The sequence below is a fragment of the Yarrowia lipolytica genome, chromosome 1D (assembly GCF_001761485.1).
Source record: "Yarrowia lipolytica chromosome 1D, complete sequence".
NCBI lineage: Eukaryota > Fungi > Ascomycota > Dipodascomycetes > Dipodascales > Yarrowia > Yarrowia lipolytica.
In genome coordinates, this window is record NC_090773.1 from 264,151 (window position 1) to 284,118 (window position 19,968).

At 48.3% G+C, this 19,968-nt stretch overlaps 9 protein-coding genes across 9 annotated transcripts; 6 read left to right on the plus strand and 3 right to left on the minus strand.

Moving 5' to 3' along the window:
* Positions 1 to 32: 32 nt before the first annotated feature.
* Positions 33 to 496, plus strand: YALI1_D02641g (uncharacterized protein; the record flags this gene model as incomplete). The annotated part of the gene is made up of 2 exons (XM_068282575.1): positions 33 to 179; positions 254 to 496. The coding sequence occupies 2 exons, from the start codon at positions 33 to 35 to the stop codon at positions 494 to 496; spliced, it is 390 nt and encodes a 129-aa protein (XP_068138676.1).
* Positions 497 to 1,446: 950 nt separating this feature from the next.
* Positions 1,447 to 1,821, plus strand: YALI1_D02655g (uncharacterized protein; the record flags this gene model as incomplete). Its single annotated transcript, XM_068282576.1, has 2 exons — positions 1,447 to 1,528; positions 1,571 to 1,821. 2 exons carry the CDS (start codon positions 1,447 to 1,449, stop codon positions 1,819 to 1,821), a joined length of 333 nt encoding a protein of 110 aa, XP_068138677.1.
* Positions 1,822 to 2,027: 206 nt separating this feature from the next.
* YALI1_D02661g (uncharacterized protein) lies at positions 2,028 to 2,522 on the plus strand (the record flags this gene model as incomplete). Its single annotated transcript, XM_068282577.1, has 1 exon — positions 2,028 to 2,522. One exon carries the CDS (start codon positions 2,028 to 2,030, stop codon positions 2,520 to 2,522), a length of 495 nt encoding a protein of 164 aa, XP_068138678.1.
* A 1,185-nt stretch (positions 2,523 to 3,707) lies between these two features.
* YALI1_D02680g (uncharacterized protein) lies at positions 3,708 to 4,078 on the minus strand (the record flags this gene model as incomplete). The annotated part of the gene is made up of 2 exons (XM_068282578.1): positions 3,708 to 3,892; positions 3,940 to 4,078. The coding sequence occupies 2 exons, from the start codon at positions 4,076 to 4,078 to the stop codon at positions 3,708 to 3,710; spliced, it is 324 nt and encodes a 107-aa protein (XP_068138679.1).
* A 55-nt stretch (positions 4,079 to 4,133) lies between these two features.
* On the plus strand, positions 4,134 to 6,839 carry YALI1_D02682g (uncharacterized protein; the record flags this gene model as incomplete). Its single annotated transcript, XM_502320.3, has 1 exon — positions 4,134 to 6,839. One exon carries the CDS (start codon positions 4,134 to 4,136, stop codon positions 6,837 to 6,839), a length of 2,706 nt encoding a protein of 901 aa, XP_502320.3.
* An 87-nt stretch (positions 6,840 to 6,926) lies between these two features.
* Positions 6,927 to 7,247, plus strand: YALI1_D02710g (uncharacterized protein; the record flags this gene model as incomplete). Its single annotated transcript, XM_068282579.1, has 2 exons — positions 6,927 to 6,948; positions 6,991 to 7,247. The coding sequence occupies 2 exons, from the start codon at positions 6,927 to 6,929 to the stop codon at positions 7,245 to 7,247; spliced, it is 279 nt and encodes a 92-aa protein (XP_068138680.1).
* Positions 7,248 to 12,569: 5,322 nt separating this feature from the next.
* YALI1_D02781g (uncharacterized protein) lies at positions 12,570 to 14,033 on the minus strand (the record flags this gene model as incomplete). Its single annotated transcript, XM_502321.3, has 1 exon — positions 12,570 to 14,033. One exon carries the CDS (start codon positions 14,031 to 14,033, stop codon positions 12,570 to 12,572), a length of 1,464 nt encoding a protein of 487 aa, XP_502321.1.
* Positions 14,034 to 16,289: 2,256 nt separating this feature from the next.
* YALI1_D02804g (uncharacterized protein) lies at positions 16,290 to 18,149 on the plus strand (the record flags this gene model as incomplete). Its single annotated transcript, XM_502322.3, has 1 exon — positions 16,290 to 18,149. One exon carries the CDS (start codon positions 16,290 to 16,292, stop codon positions 18,147 to 18,149), a length of 1,860 nt encoding a protein of 619 aa, XP_502322.3.
* Positions 18,150 to 18,619: 470 nt separating this feature from the next.
* Positions 18,620 to 19,772, minus strand: YALI1_D02831g (uncharacterized protein; the record flags this gene model as incomplete). The annotated part of the gene is made up of 3 exons (XM_502323.3): positions 18,620 to 19,033; positions 19,464 to 19,532; positions 19,728 to 19,772. 3 exons carry the CDS (start codon positions 19,770 to 19,772, stop codon positions 18,620 to 18,622), a joined length of 528 nt encoding a protein of 175 aa, XP_502323.2.
* Positions 19,773 to 19,968: the final 196 nt, after the last annotated feature.

Consider the following 19,968-nt stretch of genomic DNA (forward strand, 5'->3'; position numbering starts at 1 on the left):
GCTGGTAGACGGGTGATTCATAGTACTAATCAATGCATTTAATCAGAGTGAGTGGTATGGAGAACGTCGCCCGAGAAGCTGCAGTAGGGACATCAGAAGGGACATATCTGCCTGAAGACACCCTTGCGTTAATCATGAGTGCATATCTCGTGATCAGACACACGAGATACTGCGCGGCAGTACTTGCATCGTCAAGTGGTTGATATCAAGGGTATGGCAAGGTTCCGGGTATCTTGGTGTGAACTACAAGTAGTTGGTACCGTATGTACTACTGACTTGTACCAGATATGAAGGCACATTACGGAAACCCGACTCATTATCTGTCTCGATAGCGACAATGTCAGCTGGGTTAACTTGTCTACCAAACCCATTGAATTTTTCAACATTCCACCTCGTCTGGTTCAGTCGCCATGCACCTCAACCTCACCACCTGAAATCATCACGAGATGATGGACTTTTAAGAAGCTCATTTCACTGGTGCAAGAGAAGCTGGTGATAAATGGCAGTTCCCTCTGTATCTGCTCTCAATGGTGCTCAAATGGGAAGAATTGTGGGTGTCGCAGGATGCGGACTCACGGCGAGTGTCCGATCAGCTCGGGCGTGTCAGGTGGGAGCTCAGTACAACATCTTCTTTTGGTGATGCACGACTGGTCAGCTTGTCTGCTCTGACCGAATTCCAGTGCAATTTGGGCGGAGGTTGCTTGCATCCTGCTGTGTTACTTTTTGTCAACAGGTTTCAAACTGAGTATGATTCTTGCAGAATAGGAAGTCTGGCAGAGAAATGAGTTGGCAAGTTCGAGGAGGGCTTCCTAAGAGTCTAGAGAGAGGGGCTTCATTTTATGTTGGTCAGGAGCAGTTCTAGCCTATCTTGACCTGCACCACGGTCAGAGGCATGGGCATGAATGGAACGACAACACCAGGCTTGAGTTAGTCTGAGTCATTCACGACTAGAGATTCAATCTGATCAGCTACCTGTTGCCAACTTCTTCAATCCGTCGACCCGTCCATGTTACCGCGCACACAGCTTCAGCGAGTTGCTGTGACAACCCAGTAATCGCAAAATACTGCATGCAAATGTCACTGGTGAATCTGGATGTTGCAAATGAGATATCAGGAGGCTAGTTGTCACATTGGTGGACCCACAACCATCACATGCGCGCTCTGCATAGGGTGCTTTGATTGCTGGACTGGTTAAACGCGCCATAGCTTGCCAGAATGCTCTAAATGACATGTGCATCGAGCAATGAGCTCAATGTGCTGGTGCTCTGCATCCCCTAGATCTCCCTCTGCCGTTTTCCGTACTTACTGGGGTGGTTGAAAACTGACTGTGTTGTGGATAAGACTGCCTACGGCTGCTTCGTCAAAGGTAGTCTTAGTATACACTTTGCGGTGGCGGTAGTGGTACTGGTGCTGCTCATAAAAGCCTGACGGTGTCTGATTTATCACATGTCGTATTCTTCTATGTCAGCTCCGCAGCCAGTTTGTCTTCTCATTGGGTTCCTCTTCTCATCGATGTCACTCTACAGACGTCTCTTCTAGCCGGTTCTCCCATGATATGCCCTCAATAAAGAAGTGATCGTCCAACTTTCAGTTCAACCTCAGTCAACTGTGATAACTAACATCGGGTCCTTGGGAGACTCTGTTTCACAGCAAATACACTGTCACTCACTGTCCATAATCACAGCCATCCCCTTGAGACTTGGCACTCTGGGCAACCTCAGTACATTTCCTCCTCTTGCTCCATCTATCTTCTCACGATTGCATCCACCAGGCATGCACCGCTGCACTGCTGAGCAGTCTGTGCTTATCATATACATGTGAAGTGTCCTACATTGAACTGTCTGTTGCCTTGAACCTCTGATGTCTTGAACTTGTGATGCCTTCTGTTATTTGCTCTGTGAGCCACTCATGGCTAGTCTGAGCCGTGTGCCGTACCTCTGTGTGGCTTACCCTACAAGTTCACGAAGGCTATGTCGCAGTAGCCCTACTAGTTTCTGGGTGAAACTCTTGGTGAAAATCTTTCACTAATGTCCCCGTCAATCTCTGTCTATTGTCTTCTCGCTGCCAGTGAAAGTTTCAAGCTTTGGCCAAGCTTCTGTCGCTCCTCGGTGAAATTTCACTCGTGTGTCGGGCGGTCTGGTCCGGTTATCGCTCGGACCAGATTCAAGTACATGCCAGACGTGGGTAGAACTGTTGCGGTTATGCTGGATTCTCGGGTGGGTGTACGTCTGAAGAGTCACCATCTCTGCCTCTGCCTCGATTCTTCAATGGTCCCACAACAATCCTATTACTCACTGATAAACCAGCTGAACCAATGGGCGAACCCATGTCCAATATCACACGACTGTACATCTTTTACTCCTCGGACACTGCCCAGATACAGGCTTTGTCGCACTCCGTTGCCCTATCGCACGTGTGTCGTCTCCACATCCACCAGGTGCTCTCTCCTGCAGCTTGCATTAATTGACTGCACGGGGAGCGATACGCTATTGGATCCAGGAACGATGCAGCAGAGTGCATGAGTGGAGGACTACTTCCATAGGGTGTAGTTGTCTTGTGTCTTGAGGCTACGGGTGCACCGATGGAGATACCAGCAGCACACCTGAGTGGAGCGAGTCAGGCGGTCCGAAAAGACTCAGGCGCTTGGTCGCGCAATTGTTGCACGGCACCGAAAAAGCATTAGTGAAAATTTCTTGAGGTCCTCGGTCCCACTGCTAGTTTCTTGTCTCTTTGGATGATCTGTAGATCCCGCACCCAAATGGGTAACGAGTTTCCGGGTGGAGGAGAGTACAGTAATTAGCGGTCGCTGCAGACCGAACATGGGACTTTCGGCGGCATGTTAATTAGTTCATGTATAATATCCATTTATCGGTCATAATGGTCTGGTCCGGGTTCACTGATCTATGTTGGGTTGTGTGTTATTTATACTGTCTGTCTGGTCTGTCTTGGTTGCACTTTATTGTAATTAGCTACAGCTACTGTAGTATGTACTTGGTGGTCCCACTCTGATCCTGTACTCACGATGAGCGGAGTAGGACAAGTAGCAAGCGTAAAAAGGCGGCCGAGGCCACCGGAGAAAAGCGTAGCAGGGGGCGCGTAGTCACCACAGGGGACGCAGAACCAAACCAATGACGAAGAAAACCACAAGGAGAAGTTTTCAAAAGGCAATGCAAATGAAGAGGGGCAATGGAAGGATTAGATTAGAGAACTGGAGAACTGGAGTGGCGCTTTTCCCGATGAAAAAAAACACGCGAAGCTTATGTGGGGACCAACATACACACGGGACTGAACCAGGTTTTTTTTATGATTTTTTTTACTGGAAATAGGTACGTGCCAAGTTGGCCATGAACTAAACGTGTTTTAATTAGTAATATTCGTGTAAGCGTACATTCATTTCAAAAGGTTATTCTTTCACGGCCAAAGTTTATAATTAAAATGAATGTATATGGCAGAAAAAAAAAAAAAATTAGTGACCCCCCACTGTGAAAGTCAAGCAGAGTCCACTGGTCATCCACTCAGAGCTCTCTGTCTTTTCTTTTTGTCTCCTTATTCACTTTTTCCACCGCCGGGCTAAGTTTCGATGCTCGGTTTGAAGCTCGGGTCTCCAATTTTTACTTTGTCACTTTTTTATATTTTATTTTTTGAAACTTTCGCTAATTGAGTGATAACGCCTTTATCCCTTTTTGGTCGAACCTACCACTACACGATTAACATCGATGAACACGACGATTAACATTCAAAAGTAATGACGGGACAACTACGTTTGAGCAGTTGCCACCATCATGACGACAATTGACGATACCCCGATTGTCCAGTTTTAGCACCCTCTCCTTTCCTTCCACAGGTGTTGATACCATCATGCTCTTTAACCCACTCAGCCCACAAGAGCACACTCATCACCCCCTTGCCACTCACCACTCACCTCATGCAGGAACTAACTGCTATCACAACGTCTCTCGGTGATAAGATACACAAAGTGGGCTATCGTTAGTGTTTGAAATTGGTGACGATCGCGAGCACACGGTACGGAGTGTACTCGATGGTTTGTCATACAGTATACGTCATACGATACCAACATGAACAGCTAGAGAAACAGCTGGCCGCGACAAGTGACTCAGAATGAGTGTCTGATCATGTTACTACCTTCAACTGCCTGGGCTTTCGTACTGTCCGGCCTTCAATTGTTGTGGAACTATTGCTTGACTCGTCTCTTTGTCTGGTCCTCGTCCTTCCTTGTCCTCCAACCTACCTACCTTGAGTCGGATAAACCTCGCCTAGAAAGATCTGCAAGGTACACTACTGCTAGTGATTGTGAAATTGACCCTAACAAGTCTCCTGGACTGTCATGTTGCCTATATAACGAGCCTCACCTCCCCCGTACTATCATCATTCACTTCCAGCTTCTTCTCTCACACACACTAATGAAATTCACTGCTCTTTCTCTCGCCGGCCTGGCTGCCGCAGAGCTGGTCACTCTGGACTGGGCCTCTACCACCCAGGTTATCACTGCCGCTGGAACTAAGACCGAGGACTACCTGTCTGCCGCTTACACTGCTATCAACGAGAAGTTGAGCCAGACCACCGCCGCCCCTGACGCCGAGGTTGCTCAGGAGGCTCTGGACCTGACCATCCAGGCTCCTTTCTTTACCATGGGTCTCGAGATCCCCGATCTTCCCGAGATTCCTGCTCCTTCCGGCTCTCAGAACGTTTCCAACTTCTGGTACTCTGCCAAGCACCCCGAGTCCAAGGAGAAGCGAGAGCTGACCCCTCAGGAGCTGTCTGCTATTGAGGAGGCCGCTGAGGGTCTTGATCTCACCATCCAGGCTCCCTTCTTCACCATGGGTCTTATTCTGTCTGATGAGGACGGCCACAAGTCCACTGCTTGGATCACCGAGACTGTCGAGCCTAAGACCACCCCCACCGCCTCCATCTCCAACTCCACTACTCTGCAGAAGCGACAGAACTACGACGATCTGACCATTCAGGCTCCCTTTTTCACTATGGGTCTTTCCATTGGTCCTGACGGACAGGTGACCACCATCACTACTCTGGTGACTCCTCCTCCTGAGGTCATTCCTGTTACTTCTGCTCCTCCCGTTACCCCCACCCCCGAGCCTACTCCTGCTCCCACTCCTACCCCTACTCCCTCTCCCGAGTCCTCTGCTGCCCCCTCTTCGGCTGCTCCCTCTTCGGCTCCTGCTAACAGCACCTCTGTGGCTCCCTCTTCGGCTGCTCCTAACACCACCAGTGTTGAGCCTACCACTGCTGCTCCCACTTCCGCCAACAGCACCACCGCAGTCCCCACCACCTCTGTTAACTCTACCACTCCTCTTCCCCCTGTGGTGCCCACTGTTAACTCCACCACTGCCGTGCCCACTGTTGAGTCCACCACTGCTGTGAACTCCACTACTGCTGTGCCTACCACCAGTGCCGTTAACACTACTTCTGTGGCCCCTACTACTTCGGCTGTGAATTCCACTACTGCAGTCCCCACTACTTCTGCAGTCAACTCTACTACTCCCCTGCCACCCACCACCCAGGTCAACTCCACTACTGCCCTCCCTACCTCTTCTGCAGTAAACTCGACCTCCGTGGCTCCCACTACCGCCGTTAACAGCACTACCCCCATTGCTCCCGTGGCTGCTCCCACCCTGAACACCACCTCTGCTGCTCCCACGACTGCTCTTCCCAGCACCACCGCTGTGAACTCCACTTCTGCAGTCCCCACTTCTGTTAACAGCACCACTTCCATCCCCACTACCTCGGCAGTCAACTCCACTACTGTTCTCCCCACTACCTCTGCAGTCAACAGCACAACCGTTGCTCCTACTACCCAGGTCAACTCTACCACTGCTGCTCCTACCACTGCTGTGAACAGCACCACTGCCCTACCCACCACCCAGGCCAACTCCACCACTGCTGTTCCCACCTCCATTGGTGCCCTGAACGCCACCTCGGCCGTTCCCGTCTCCTCTGCGCTGAACACTACCTCCGTTGTCCCTACCGTTGTTCCCACTTCTAACAGCACCACCTCTATTCCTGTTACCAGTGCCGTGAACTCCTCCTCTGTGGCCCCTACCTCTGCCGTGGCTAACTCTACCACTGCTGTTCCTACCTCGGCTAACACCACCTCTGTGGCTCCTGTGGCCCCCGTTACCTCCGCTGTTAACTCTACCACTGCCCTCCCCACCACCTCCTCGGCTGTTAACTCTACTACTGCTGTTCCCACTACTGCGTTCAACAGCACCACCGCTGTGCCCACCTCTAGTGCTCTCAACACCACTTCCATCCCTGAGACCCAGGCTGCCAACACCACAGTTCCTGTCTCTTCCACCGCTGCTGTGAACTCCACCACCCCTGTTCCCCTTGCTGCTCCCACCACCTCTAACACCACCACCTCGGTCCCTGTTACTTCTGCCGTGAACAGCACTACCGCAGCCCCCACCACTTCTCTTGCTAACAGCACCACCGTGGCACCCATCCCCACTACTTCCGCTGTTAACTCCACTTCGGCTCTGCCAACCACTTCTAGCTTCTCCAACAGCACCACTGTTGCTCCCGTTACCACCTCTTCTTCTTCTTCTTCTTCCTTCAACTCGACTACCGTCGCCCCCATTACCACTTCTAGCTTCTCCAACACTTCTTCCGTGGCTATTCCCACCACTTCCAGCTTCTCCAACACTTCTACCCCCGTGATTGCCTCCACATCTTCTTCTTCTTCTTCGGCATTCACTTCTTTCAGCAACTCTTCCACCATCGCCGCTCCCACCTCGTTCAACGCTACCACTCTGCTGCGTTCGATCCGACCTGGAGCTGGTGTTTTCACCACCGGTGCTTAACTAAAACGAAGCCCCCTTTGAGCTTCACTTCTTGACTTTCGCTTATTTATATTCTGCTGGACAGCTTAGATCTTTAGATACCTATTAATGATAATGATTAGAAAAAATAGTACCGTAGCACTTGTAGGGGTTGTGGTTTGTCGTTGAGAAGACGCTGTAGGCCTCTCCATCGCCTCCAAAACCCCTGGTCACTTGAGTGGCCGGTTCATAGTTCACCACAACTCCCTTGACCCCCTATTCACTTACTGCAAAGTTCGATCGACAAGGCCGATCCGGGAGATACTCAGTGGTGGTGTGCATGATCCGTCAGCGTGCGGATCCACCTTTCGCCTTCATTGGCTGCTCATGTCGATCAAACTCAGAGCACCTTCTGAGCGACATTTGAGCGACATTCTAGAATTGCTGTGATCGGTCTCTGAGCAAGTCACGAGGGATAGTGGAGGGGGGTGGTAAATGTGATGGAGTTGTTTTGTTGTATTGGTTGGTCACGTCTTTCTAGTCAGCTTGCTCTCTTACTTATATTGTAGCTACCGTATGTACATGTGTGTGGTCCGGTTTCTCGTAAGATGGAGTCTACAGTATGTGCATATGACACCACTATGGGAACCTCTGGGAGGTAATCAGACAGAGTCTCGGACTAGTCCGACGAGCCGTATTGAGAGAGTGAAGCGAGACAGAGCCGTATTTAAGCCGGTCCTTTCAGCTGAGCCGCGTGGTGGAGCCGTGGTACGGTCGTCTTTGTGGGATTGTATCACTTTAGTACATACTGTACGGCTCCCTCTCTTGGGTCTGTCGGAGCCGTACTATAGAAGACTTGGGCGATGATGGACAATGAGATGGGCTATGGAGTGTAAACTGAAGACTTTCTCCACAACTCACCTCACCTCACTACGTACTACAGTAGTTCAACTCAATTGTGCCCACAGGTGTACTAAGTACTTGGTATCCTCTCGGTCTCGGTCTCGGAAGTTTGTCAGTCGATACTTCCGACCTCAGTATTGGGTTGGCACCAGGTTTGAAGGTCTCCCGGTAGACAATTGAAGAGGTACTGTCGTTGAGTTGAGTTCAGAGGGATGGTTTGAAAAAGCGAAAGTTGAGGTCCTACTGTAGACTAATTGTAACCCTCAGTGAAAATTTGAAATTTGAAACTACTGTAAGGGGAGTACAGGTTTGATACGAACAATATTTGCTGTGGTCAGAAAACACCATTCATAACCCCAATGTTCAAAATGCACTTGCCGTCTTCACCCGTCCGTGTACTGTACATGCACCGGGCACTCGTCACCTCCCTCCATAGGCAGCTCTCAAATGACCTGATTCACGCCGATCGCGATCACCCACTCGAGTCTACGGTCCGAGCAGCCAACCTAGAGAGGCAAGCTGGTGTAAAGGACGCCGGCTAAAAGGGGGATACGATGAGATAGAGTTGTACAGAAGGTGGGCATCCTCCACACAAGACTCAGCACAGATTATGCTGTCCATGGAGAGTCAAAAGATTCTGAAACAAAAAGCCACCGACAAAAGGCAAAGTGAAAGAGAAGACAATCACAAAATGGAAGAAAACAGCCAACCAAATGCCAAAATGAAATGGCAAATATAAAATATAATTTGGATCTCGAAAGCGATCTATTTTCCCGGAGTCCGGATACTTGTGTTCTATGCAGCCTCCTACCAGGGTTTCTGCTCGCAGCGAGTCCCCCTGTTCTGCTTGTTCTGTCTCATCCGATGGACCGTTATTCGTCCCCTTGTAACCCCTGTAATTGTTCCTGAGGGTACCTGAGTCATACGAGCCTATCTTTGCGCATGGTGGAGTCGGTGGCCAAGGTAGGTTCGATAAGAAGAGTAAGATTCATGGTGGCGGTACGGTCCGAATATGAGAGCACTTAACACGGTGTTTTGGGGAGGAAAAGAATGGATTTTATTCAACCATTCGATTCTTCTCGCCAAAATACGTATTTCTTCGAACTCCACCAATCTTGGCGGCCTCTGGTTCCCGTTCTGTGCTCCTCTGAATGCCTGGCCCACTTTAGACCACCATATTACCTCTCTCTCTCGCACAATCAAAGTACACAGCCCCGGCGGTAGCGGGAAGCTCGGCCGCTCTCATCAGATAAGTCTGGCGAATGGGACAGTTCGACGAGGATGCCTTTTTGGGAATAATTACTGCCGATCAACTCAGACAAGATTTGGGTCATGCTGTCAGAGTTCAAGCCAGAGTCTGTACTAATGATTGGCAGATCAACATGTGATTGCTTAACTCCGGATAAGAGATAGTGTCTGGGTTGATGATGAGGTGAGAGTCTGTCTGTGGCGACCGGACTGCTCGTGGTTGTGAGATTATCAACCATTGGCATGAATCAATGCTTTTCCGAGGCACCCGCACACACCTGCATAACAAGTAATTACCCTCAGGTAAGACACCACCGTACTTGTGAGACTAAGACATACGAGTTATTACTCGTTTACTCTCGTTTTCGCTTTTTACCGTCTTTATCAGTACACCCGAACCAAGAGTCAATCGAACAAAGCCTTTGATAGTTCTCATCTAGGGCAACGGAACTCACAAGCTCGGTGGAACTTTAGACTAGCGTAACGATCCCACGTGGGAGTGACGACGATGGGCATGCTGTATTTTTGACATGAGCTGATGTCGGTACATTTGAAGAAGCGACTGTATCAGCACTGTATGGTGTTATGGTAAGTTGCTGAGTTGCTTCAAGAGTGTATGGTGTCGTACGATGGAGACCTTCACCAACTTGGCTACTACATACAAGCTCGCTTTCAAAGACATCGACAAAGACGAAAAACGTTTGACAAACGTTTCACCGTTCAATGTAATCAAAGACTCACGATGACCCACGTGTGTTCCACATCTGCTCCTCAGCGTGAGCTCAAGTCCCGTGACGTCCAGACTAGGAAGTGTGTATCCTAATCTCGATAGCGTTGCTATATATACTGTAGTGTACTAAAAGAAACGACCAACGTTGGTCTGTGAGACCCGTGGAAAAAACAACCAGTTTTTTGTGTGAAAAAAGCAGTTTTGTAAAGCCCAAACAAAAGAAATCGGCTGTAAGGCAGCAACCCTGGATCCAACTACAGTCAGATTCTAAGACAGAGGGATTATTGTTTTCCAGATCCAATGCGCTTGGCAGGGTCTCACAAGTAGAAAAAGTACTGTCAGTGACCAAAGCACTGTTGTGAGATGCCGTTAGCCTCATTGGCTATCGCAGGGTCTCACGACAGTAAACGTTTTCAACCGATGGAGACCCCTGTTTTCTTGTTACACATCATGTCATGTTGATGATCGGGAACTTGCGCAGCTGCGTACGCGTAGACAAGAACAGTATGTAGAGTGCTTGGGGTTACAGAAGAAGAATCAATACTTACAGGGAAAGACAAGAGACACAAAGAAACAGACACAAACATGTTTGAGCAACTTTGCTCTCAAGATTCGCCTTGTGTTTTAATACTGATCTGGGTTGAACAGATGTCTCGTTGGCGTGGACAGTGTACGGAATATACTGGTCAGTCACTGGCTCTGGAGTCTGAAGTTGCAGAGAATGACGAAAACAGCGACACCTGTAAGACGATACACCTGTTATATCTTCCATATGCTCTCTGGTTGAATCTGTCTATTAGTAAGAGTAGATGTTACTGACAACACGGGGACAACCGGCTCTCGTGATGAGTATTTGTGGCAAATAGATAATCTGTTGGTGGTTTTTAGTAGATTCCAGTAGAATCTTACCAATTCCGTTAGCTCCAGATCCTTACTTCTTCCCTCTTGGATGTACGATTAGCGAGATATCGTTGGATGTTTAGGTGAGGTATTTTTTTTTTTTTTTTTTTTTTTTTTTTCCATAATACATTCCATTTAATTATAACCTTTGGCCTGTGAAAGAATAAACCTTTGAAATGAATGTACGCTTACAACGAATATTAACTAATTTAAAACACGGTTTAGTGTCATGGTCCCAACTTGGCACGCCTACCTATTTTCCAGTAAAAAAAATCATAAAAAAAACCTGGTTCAGTCCGTGTTTGTGTTATGTTGGTCCACATAGCTTCGCGTGTTTTTTTCGTTCATCCGGGAAAAACGCCCCTCTCAGTCTCCCAGTTCTCTAATCTCAATCCCTCCATTGCCCTCTTCGTTTGCATTGCCTTTGAAAACGTCTCCTTGTGGTTCTTCTTCGTCATTGGTTTGGTTCTGCGTCCCCTGTGGTGACTACGCGCCCTGCTACGCTGTTCTCTCGGTGGCCTCGGCCGCCTTTTACGCTTGCTACTGTCGCTACTCTCGTATATTATTCAAGCAACATACTGTACTTAACAAAAACAGTAGAGTTGTTCGAGGTTGAGACAATGCCGACAATTCAGAGATCTTAACATCGTACATTTCGGCGTAATCTAAGAAAATGGTACTAAATATTGTATAAATTGAATGAATTATGTTTCTCCAGCTTGATTCATATAGATTGACTTGTTCTTCATTTCAGCACTGTTTCACAACATCTGCTCTTGTCAGTATGTACTCGAAAGTGGCTCAAAATGCCGGAGACAACATGAAAGTGTGCCAGAGACGGCGAATACATTATTGGAATTCATTTCGAAATTGAAATTGAGAGACTTGGGCTTGTGTTATCGCCATGGCCTGGGTCAGTATGTACGATAACTGTTGTGTACATACTGTACATTATTCTGTTGTTGATATCGGAGCAGTTGTCTTCCACAATAACACACAACTACTTGTATTCTCACTATCAGATTCCCGTTAAGAGATACCAATAACAGTTGTTCGATGATATAGATTTGACACTTGCAAATATCAGTCTTTGAACCAGATCAGGTAAGTATTCTGCTTCCGTCCGTTTCCTTCTCCTGTGTGATAGTTAGAATGTATCGGTACGAGTTGCTGGCAGGATTATCGTGTTCCAATTAGATACTAGCGCGGCTGCTCAAGACAGGCTCATTTCCACCCGCGAGCGACACTGTTAGTTGATAGCAACCCTGCTATCTACAGTACAGCAACATTTGATGGACTGTTCCGTGTTCCAGTTCGATCGCGCGCCGGGTCGACAGCATCGACTTCCAGCAGAATCAAAGCACAAATAACAATACTCATTTGGTCAGTGCTACTTGAGCTCACTCTTTAATGATCACCGGCGAAGTGGAAACTGCAAGATGAACTGTTACCAGACATTTCATCGCACCATACTTGATAGTTGTTGGCCGATTAGGAGCTTAGTCTGTGGGGTTGACGGTGCTGATAGTTGCGCTGTTACCAGAGACACTATTGGTTGATCCATATTCGCTGTCGGCATAAACTCCAGTTATATCATGTCCACGAGCTCCAATGCTACAGGTTCCGGTGTCTCCAGATAGCCACCAGCCCAAGTGTTCCTTCGCGCAGATATGCTCTTAATGGCGTGCTGATCATCAGCACTGTAACTCCAACAGCCGCTGAACCACAGGAGCGTCTGTGGACGTCAGAAGGAGTCCCATGAACTCATAACGACAGATGGCGGTGTTTAGTGCAGCTATTACCTCCAGCACCCATTTGCTTCTCCTAATCAAACATTAATATTAAATCTATCTGTATCCCACCGTGACCATCATACCAGTGTAGTATCTGCATCACACGTCAGCTACTGTTAATCGCCCACTCGCGTATACGACCAGCTAAGCTCGATGAGTACGCTTGTGAGGGTCTGTTCCTAAACGCTACGCGTTTTCTTACTCAAAGGAAAGCTCAGATCTTGTCTTTCCAATAACTTCCACCTTGAAGCCCATCTTCTCGAGCTTCTTAGAGTCCAGAATCAGTCGTCCATCAAAGATGAAAGCAGGCTTGTTCATCTGCTCGTAAATCTTCTCGTAGTCGAGCTCGGTATCCTTGAAGGCGTCCCACTCGGTGGCAATGACAATGGCATCAGCATCCTTGGCAGCCTCGAAAGCATCCTTAGCGATAGTGACATACTTCTTGGCCTCAGTGAGCGACGAATCAACTCCAGGCTCGGACAGATCCAACCAGATCTGCTGCTCCTCAACCTTGGGGTCGTAAATAGACACCTGGCACTGCTCCTGCACAAAGTTCTTGGCCAGGGCAATGGCAGCAGACTCTCGGGTGTCTCCAGTGTCCTTCTTGAAAGCAAAACCGAACAGTGCAATCTTCTTGCCGGTCAGAGTGTTGAAGAGCGACTGGATGACCCGCTTGGTGAATCGGCTCTTCTGGTACTCGTTCATGTCAACCACCTGCTTCCAGTAAGCAGCCACCTCAGGCAGATGCAGTGACTCAGACAGGTAGACCAGGTTGAGAATATCCTTCTGGAAACACGAGCCTCCAAATCCTACAGAGGCCTTAAGGAACTTGGGGCCGATTCGGGTATCGAGACCACAGGCGTAGGCGACCTCGTCGACGTCAGCACCAGTGGCCTCACAGATGGCAGACACGGCATTGATGGAGGAGATTCGCTGGGCGAGCAGGGCGTTGGCGACCAGCTTGGACAGCTCGGACGACCACACGTTGGTGGTGATGATTCGCTCTCGAGGAACCCAGTTGGCGTAGATCTCGGCAAGGGAAGCTGCGGCAGACTTGCCTCGGTCATTGTCGAGGGAGCCGATGAGAACACGGTCAGGCGACAGCAGGTCCTTGATGGCGGTACCCTCGGCGAGGAACTCGGGGTTGGACAGAATGTCAAAGTGCACTCCGGGCTTGCCGTTGGCCTCGAGGATCTTTCGCATGCTCTGGGCGGTTCGGCAGGGCACGGTCGACTTTTCCACCACAATCTTGTCCGAGGTAGCCACCTTGGCGATTCGTCGTGTGGCAGACTCCACGTAGCCCAGGTCGGCGGCAAAGCCCGCGCCCATACCCTTCTTTTTCGTGGGAGTGTTGACAGACACGAAAATGAGATCGGCCTCCTCAATAGCCTTGTCAATGTCGGCGGTGAAGTGCAGGTTTCGGCCTCGGCACTCGAGCACGTCGAAGAGACCGGGCTCATAGATGGGCAGCTCCTTTTCGTTGGTGGCGTTGATCCATCGCGAGATTCGCTCGGTGGAAATGTCGGCAATCGTCACCTGGAGGTCGCCGGACTTGTGGGCAATCACCGCCGACGTGGGGGAGCCGACGTAGCCGGCGCCCAGACAGCACACCTTGGTGATTTTCTTGTGAGCAACGTGCTGGTCAGAGACTGGTCGAGACATTGTATGTTTGGTGGAGGTTAGAGAGAAGAGTATGATACAAGAATAGATAATCAACGTTAACGTGTTGATACATGATGCAGATCAAGGTTTGACCAACTGTCAAACCGTCGTGACGACGTGTTGTAGATAGGAGCGGAGAGGGAGTGTTACAATGGTGTAAATACATCGACAAAGACAAGGAACTGTTGAAATGCATGGCCAAATGTCCGTCGGAATAGCGATAGAATCAATTACGTGACCAGTCCCACTCCTCCAACAACAGGCTCCGTCCTACTCGTACTCCACTCAATCTCATCCCCTATTAAAAAATGCATGCTCCCAAACGCTGTTGCAAAGAGTTAAAAACCGTGCGGCAGAAGCACCATACCTGTCGCGACCCCGACTGAGCCTAGCACGTGGTAACGGGGATCGACATGACGGGATGGCCACAAGAAATAATTGGGTTTCCGGGTATCACAAGAGTCACGACGCGGAGCCGGATCCAACCGGACCGTTCGTCCTCTAGTCACGTGATTACCCGTCGACCTGGGTGCTGCTCTCTCCCGCCAAGCCGGACATTCCACATGACAAAGGGCGGAATGCGCGGTCCGGTGCGTTGGCAAAATAAAAAAATAAAAATAAAAAATAAAAATAAAAAACGCCATAGCGCCAAAAGACAGATGACATCATATACTTGCACGAGTACAATATCGCCCGAGTACGAACGTTGTCGTTTGCGTCTGTTTTTTCTGTTGTTCGCTGATCCGACAGAGAGAGATGTGAAATTAGCCCGGTCAGAGCACACTATTTCATCTTTTCCCCAGCTTCTTACCATGTCTACTGGTAGCTACTTGTAGTGTACCTCACACTTACCCCTACTTTAGAGGAACAAACCGATTCTTCACGCAATGCAAAGTCGACTTAATGCATGCGGCGAGGGGGAGAGCGGGACAATTAGTGAAGGATCTGAAAATCGAAGAAAGAACAAAAGTACATCGTTGGAATCACCGAGGAATTATCTCTCTAATGACACCCTCAAAAAAAACAAATTCACATTATCAACTCCTTCTACGTCCTCCCAGTCCCACTCCCTCCCATAACCTTGACATGCACCTGTGATGTGGAGTTGGTTGACTTGTACCCTTGTACGGCACATTTTTTCCCACCGGAATGCGCGTATCTGGAGCATGTAGAATCACGTGATGACATGACAGCCTGATCACGTGGTCCAATATGCGCCGAGATCCGGAAAACCACGTGGATTTCCGTGTCCGGTTGTCCCTCGTATTTTACAAAATAGTGGACCCACATGCGAACTCAATCCATCTTATGAATAGACGTTACGGAAACGGCCACAGAAACAACGAGAGGTCCGAATTCCAGCATAGCAGAAAGTGATTGCGACTGGTTCGCGTCTCCATAAGTACAGTACATACGAGTAGTCGTGCCAGAAAATGCTGTAATTTCAGTCAAAAACGTGCAACACCCGCGCGGAGGCTCCCCTGATGAGTCTCTCTGGTAGAGAGAAAAAAGAGTCTGGATTATCGGAACACCTCCCAGCAAGTGGTATGTGTATGTACAGTACATACTGTAAGTCGTTATTTGTTATATAAAATTCATTTTTTAAATCACAACGTCGAATGATACCTAACAAACCTATACCGGGTGTTTTGAGGTCTGGAATCAAACTGGGTGTTGACGAGGGTTAAATACTGAAGAGAATATAGTATACTTAAATAAGATCAATTAGTCGACTACAGAAAAGTGGTGTATGTACTGTACTTGGATCGCCCAATCTCCCTCTGTGGCTCTGTGTTATCCAATGACCATGTCTCAATGTGACCTCTCCAGTTGGACTGTCGATTTACTTGGAATTGCAGGCTTATTACTTGATTGTTTGCACTAAACAGAAATATCTGAAACAAAATCTTTCATCAAAATCTCTCATCAATTGAGACCACTTCCATCATCCGAGCACGTGATCCAGCAACGCTCTGCACACCTCCATACCTGCACAATATCACCTAATCAGATCCAACCTCGGAACTTTATCGTAGCAAGCGAATACGACAAGTCAGGAAATATCTTGTAAAAACCCGAATTTTCGGAATCTTTCTGGGCGAATCAAAATCAGCCATTGACCATCTATATATCTCGTAGAAAATTGTATTGCTTCTCAGCTTTTCCCTCTCCATCGGCTAGATACGCCAGAATACAAGCCGCCACTCCACTCCTAGTTTTTTCTCCTCGGCCATCTCCCAAATATCCCTCCGCCACATGCAACAAAAGGGATTCGACGAGATCCCGGCGGACCTACCGTTCGCGGAGATGGTGTTCACGGTGGAACGGGCGCTAACTAAGCAAATCTCCTGCTCGTACAGCTACGAGCAACTGCAGGACGCATCTCATAACGTGGTGGGTGTGTTTGTGGAGTCGCTGAGGAAAGAGACACAAACGAATCCCGGAATTGTGGCTGCACTGCTGGTGGCGCGCATGCGACTGAGCGGTGGATCGCGTGACGTACTTTCTGGCCGAGTATGTAAGACTCGTGCTCTTGTTGCCGAACTGATTGCCGAGCGCTATATCGAGCGTCTCAACACTGAGAAAGAGCGGCTGATGTTTGTGGTTTATGAGGCGGTGGAGGAGGAAGGTGCGGATCAACACAGGCATGCCGCCAGTCGCAATTTTGAATCTGAGAGCCTGAATCAAGATGGGTATACGAGTTTCCACAGCGATATTGAGGATGTTGAGTATTTCAACGACGGCAATGAGCGCTTTGACACGGGAAATGAAGACTATGGCGCCGACTACGGTTCCTCTGACACAAGTTTCGACCCTGACAATCCTGGACCAAATCCCAAGTATTTTCACGACGAATACATGTACCATACTACAGCCCTGGAATTGGCAGTATACTCTTCGGCAAAACACTTTCTGGCAAATCCAACGATTCAGCAGATTCTCAACGATATCTGGACTGGCAAGATTGTTTTTTGGAAAGACATCAACTCTCAATCTCACAAGGAAGCTCTAATATACCCTACCTGCTATGTCCTAGCTACTAGACGCATTCCAGACGCGTACACGAGGTTGCGAGTTCCTCGATACCGCCAATTCTTCATGACGATCAATTACATTATACTTCTGGGTCTGTATTTCTCTTTGCTGTTCATACAGAAGAAGGCGGATGACTATTTTGAAATGAACTTCACATTCGTTGAAGTTGTGCTGGATCTGTTTTTTCTCGGGTTTGTGGTGGAGAAGATTGCTCAGGAGGGTGACCGGTACTGGTCTACCTTTGATTTGTTGGTGAATCTTGACTTCGTCGTGTTTCTGGTGCTTAGAATCTATGCTTATGTCATCAACGATATCTGGCTCACCAAGTTATCTTTTGATGTGTTATCTCTAGAGGCCATCTTGCTGTTCCCTCGGGTATTTGCTCTGCTCTCCATCTATCCCTACTACGGCATTCTTCTACCATGTCTCAAAACTCTGACCAAGGACTTTGTCAAGTTTACCACCATCATTGCTATTTGCTACTTTGGTTTTCTGACAACTTTTGCATTCCTTGGAAGAGGCGATTTCACCACCAACGAAATGTTCTGGTTACTGGTGAGAGTCTTCTTCGGATCCTCTTTTGCCGGGTTCGACGAAGCGCCCAAAATACATCCCATGTTCGGGTCTCTTCTCATGCTTGTCTTTGTCATGCTCACCAATGTTTTGCTGTTGACAGTTCTCATTTCCATTCTTTCAACCCGGTTCTCGAAAATGATGAACAATGCCCGAGAAGAGTATACATTGTTGTTTGCAGAAAGTGTTGTGGAGGCAACCAGTGATCGAGTCACCTACTTGTACCCTCCCTTGAACCTGCTTCCGCTGCTGCTGCGTCCTCTGAGACTGTTTCTCACGAAAACCCAACAGCGACGAGTGAAGATTGTCACTCTCAAGCTCACCCACTTTCCTCTCGTCTTTCTCATCTGGTCGTTTGAGAATTTCGTCGTGTTTTACCATAGACAGATGAACCGAAGGGCCAAGAAGTTGGCGGAGAAGAGATGGGTCAAAGCGAGGAGGAGAGTGTATGTGGAAGAAGAGGGAGAGGGGTTGGGGGATGGAATTGCGGTTGGTGTTAGATGGTGAGCAAGCTGTACATAATTGTACAGTACATGCTGCACCAAAATATTTATTACTGTACTTTGTCGTTGTGCTAAACTCAGCGAGCGACTATCTACAGATAGTTGGATGCTTTAGTATAAGATTCAATATTAATTGAACCTTTTCTCAAAAATTAAGTATATCTAACAAAATGCCAAGTAAATCCGAGATCACACAATGGCCATATTGGAAGTCCCTGCGAAATAGTACGGACAGTGCTACAGTACAGTAGTCAACTAAAAAGCGCCTCTTTATACTCTACTGTAAGCCTGTATTCACCATGAGTCAGCTACAGTGTCCCCTTCAGATTTCTCCTGCTGGACGTCCCTTCCATATATATATGTAGTATCGCAGGTAGCTAGAAGCGCGACACCGAGAGCTCTTTAGCTTTATATCCATTCCATCAATTCATTAGTATGCAGTATAATTCCAGTCAAGAAACACATTTCGTTCGATTAATACTTAATCGTCGCCATGTACTCCTTATACGCCCGTCTCGAGGCACACCCCTTTTTGTACAACATCTTCTCAAATTCATCGTACTTGTGTACAAACTCTCCTCGTCGGCCAACATTGTCATAAATATCCGATATCCGCTCGGCCATGGCTGTGGCGATAATAGTCTCCAGTTCCTCGTCTTCAAAGAGCTCTAGGTAGTAGATGGCCAGGGCAAAGAAGAGAGGAGACTGGTATCGAAGATCGACGCCAGGAGCATCCGTTTTGAGAGCGTTCAAGACACTGGGCTTGAGAGCGTGCGGGATCTTGACGGTCACAAAACACTCTTGGTTGCCGGAATACGGGTCGTATTCAGACTGTGAGAGCACGTCTGCGATCCAAATGGGGAGATCAATGATTGTACCTTCGTTCATCTTGGTTAGCTGAGAGAAACGAAAACCGGGAGTCCGTGGACCGGTGCGCGTAAGCGAACAAGAGTGTCGCCAAATAATAGAATGCCACTGACAACACGTAGAGGGCTCCAAAGGCTGGACATGAGTTCATCAGGAAGCAAGTCTGGCCGACAATATGTTCATTTAGCTCTCAAGAGCAGATCAGAACATCAGAAGTTAACAAACAAAGGTCAAGCCCATGATTTAGAAGTTCATTGACCTCGACGATATCAAGCTGTGTGTAGGCAGTCTCAACTTATAATCGCAAGAGCACATCAAACGTATGCAGAACCAGACAGGACCAGGGAGGGCACCGCAGCTAATTCATCATATAGACCAGCTATATCATAGCGGACTTGGCCTAGGGACCACCTCCGTATCCAACCCGACCTCTCCATAACCTCATACTCACGTCTTTCCGTCCTCGTCCTTCCAAGAAGCCCAAGTTCGGGACTCCAACTTCAAATCGGCAAGGGATTTTCTGTGTTAGCAATGGGTGTGAGCAAATGGGGACAGAAGAGAGCTCGTCTAGACGAGATCCATTCTACTCGTACTAGAATCTGACTCGTACTCAAGCTGAGCCTCAGTCACAATCTTAGCGTGCAAGTTCCATCCAGGTAATGGACTCCCTGATAAATGCACTATTCGCTGCAGTCATGCCATCCCGTGTACTCACCTGACCCTCCATCAGAATCTCGTCCAGATCGTAATATCCACCCATGTTGTATTGTGTGTGAGTGTGTTAGCACAGTATAACATCCTGATGCACCTTAATTATAATTTCGCGTTTGGCGTTGTGCGTTTGAGATGTACAGTATGTACTGTAGCTTCTATGGGAGACCGAGACGCCACACCGCTGATGTAAACGAGTATCTCAGTTGATAAGCTGAAGTATATAACGCATCGACATCAATATA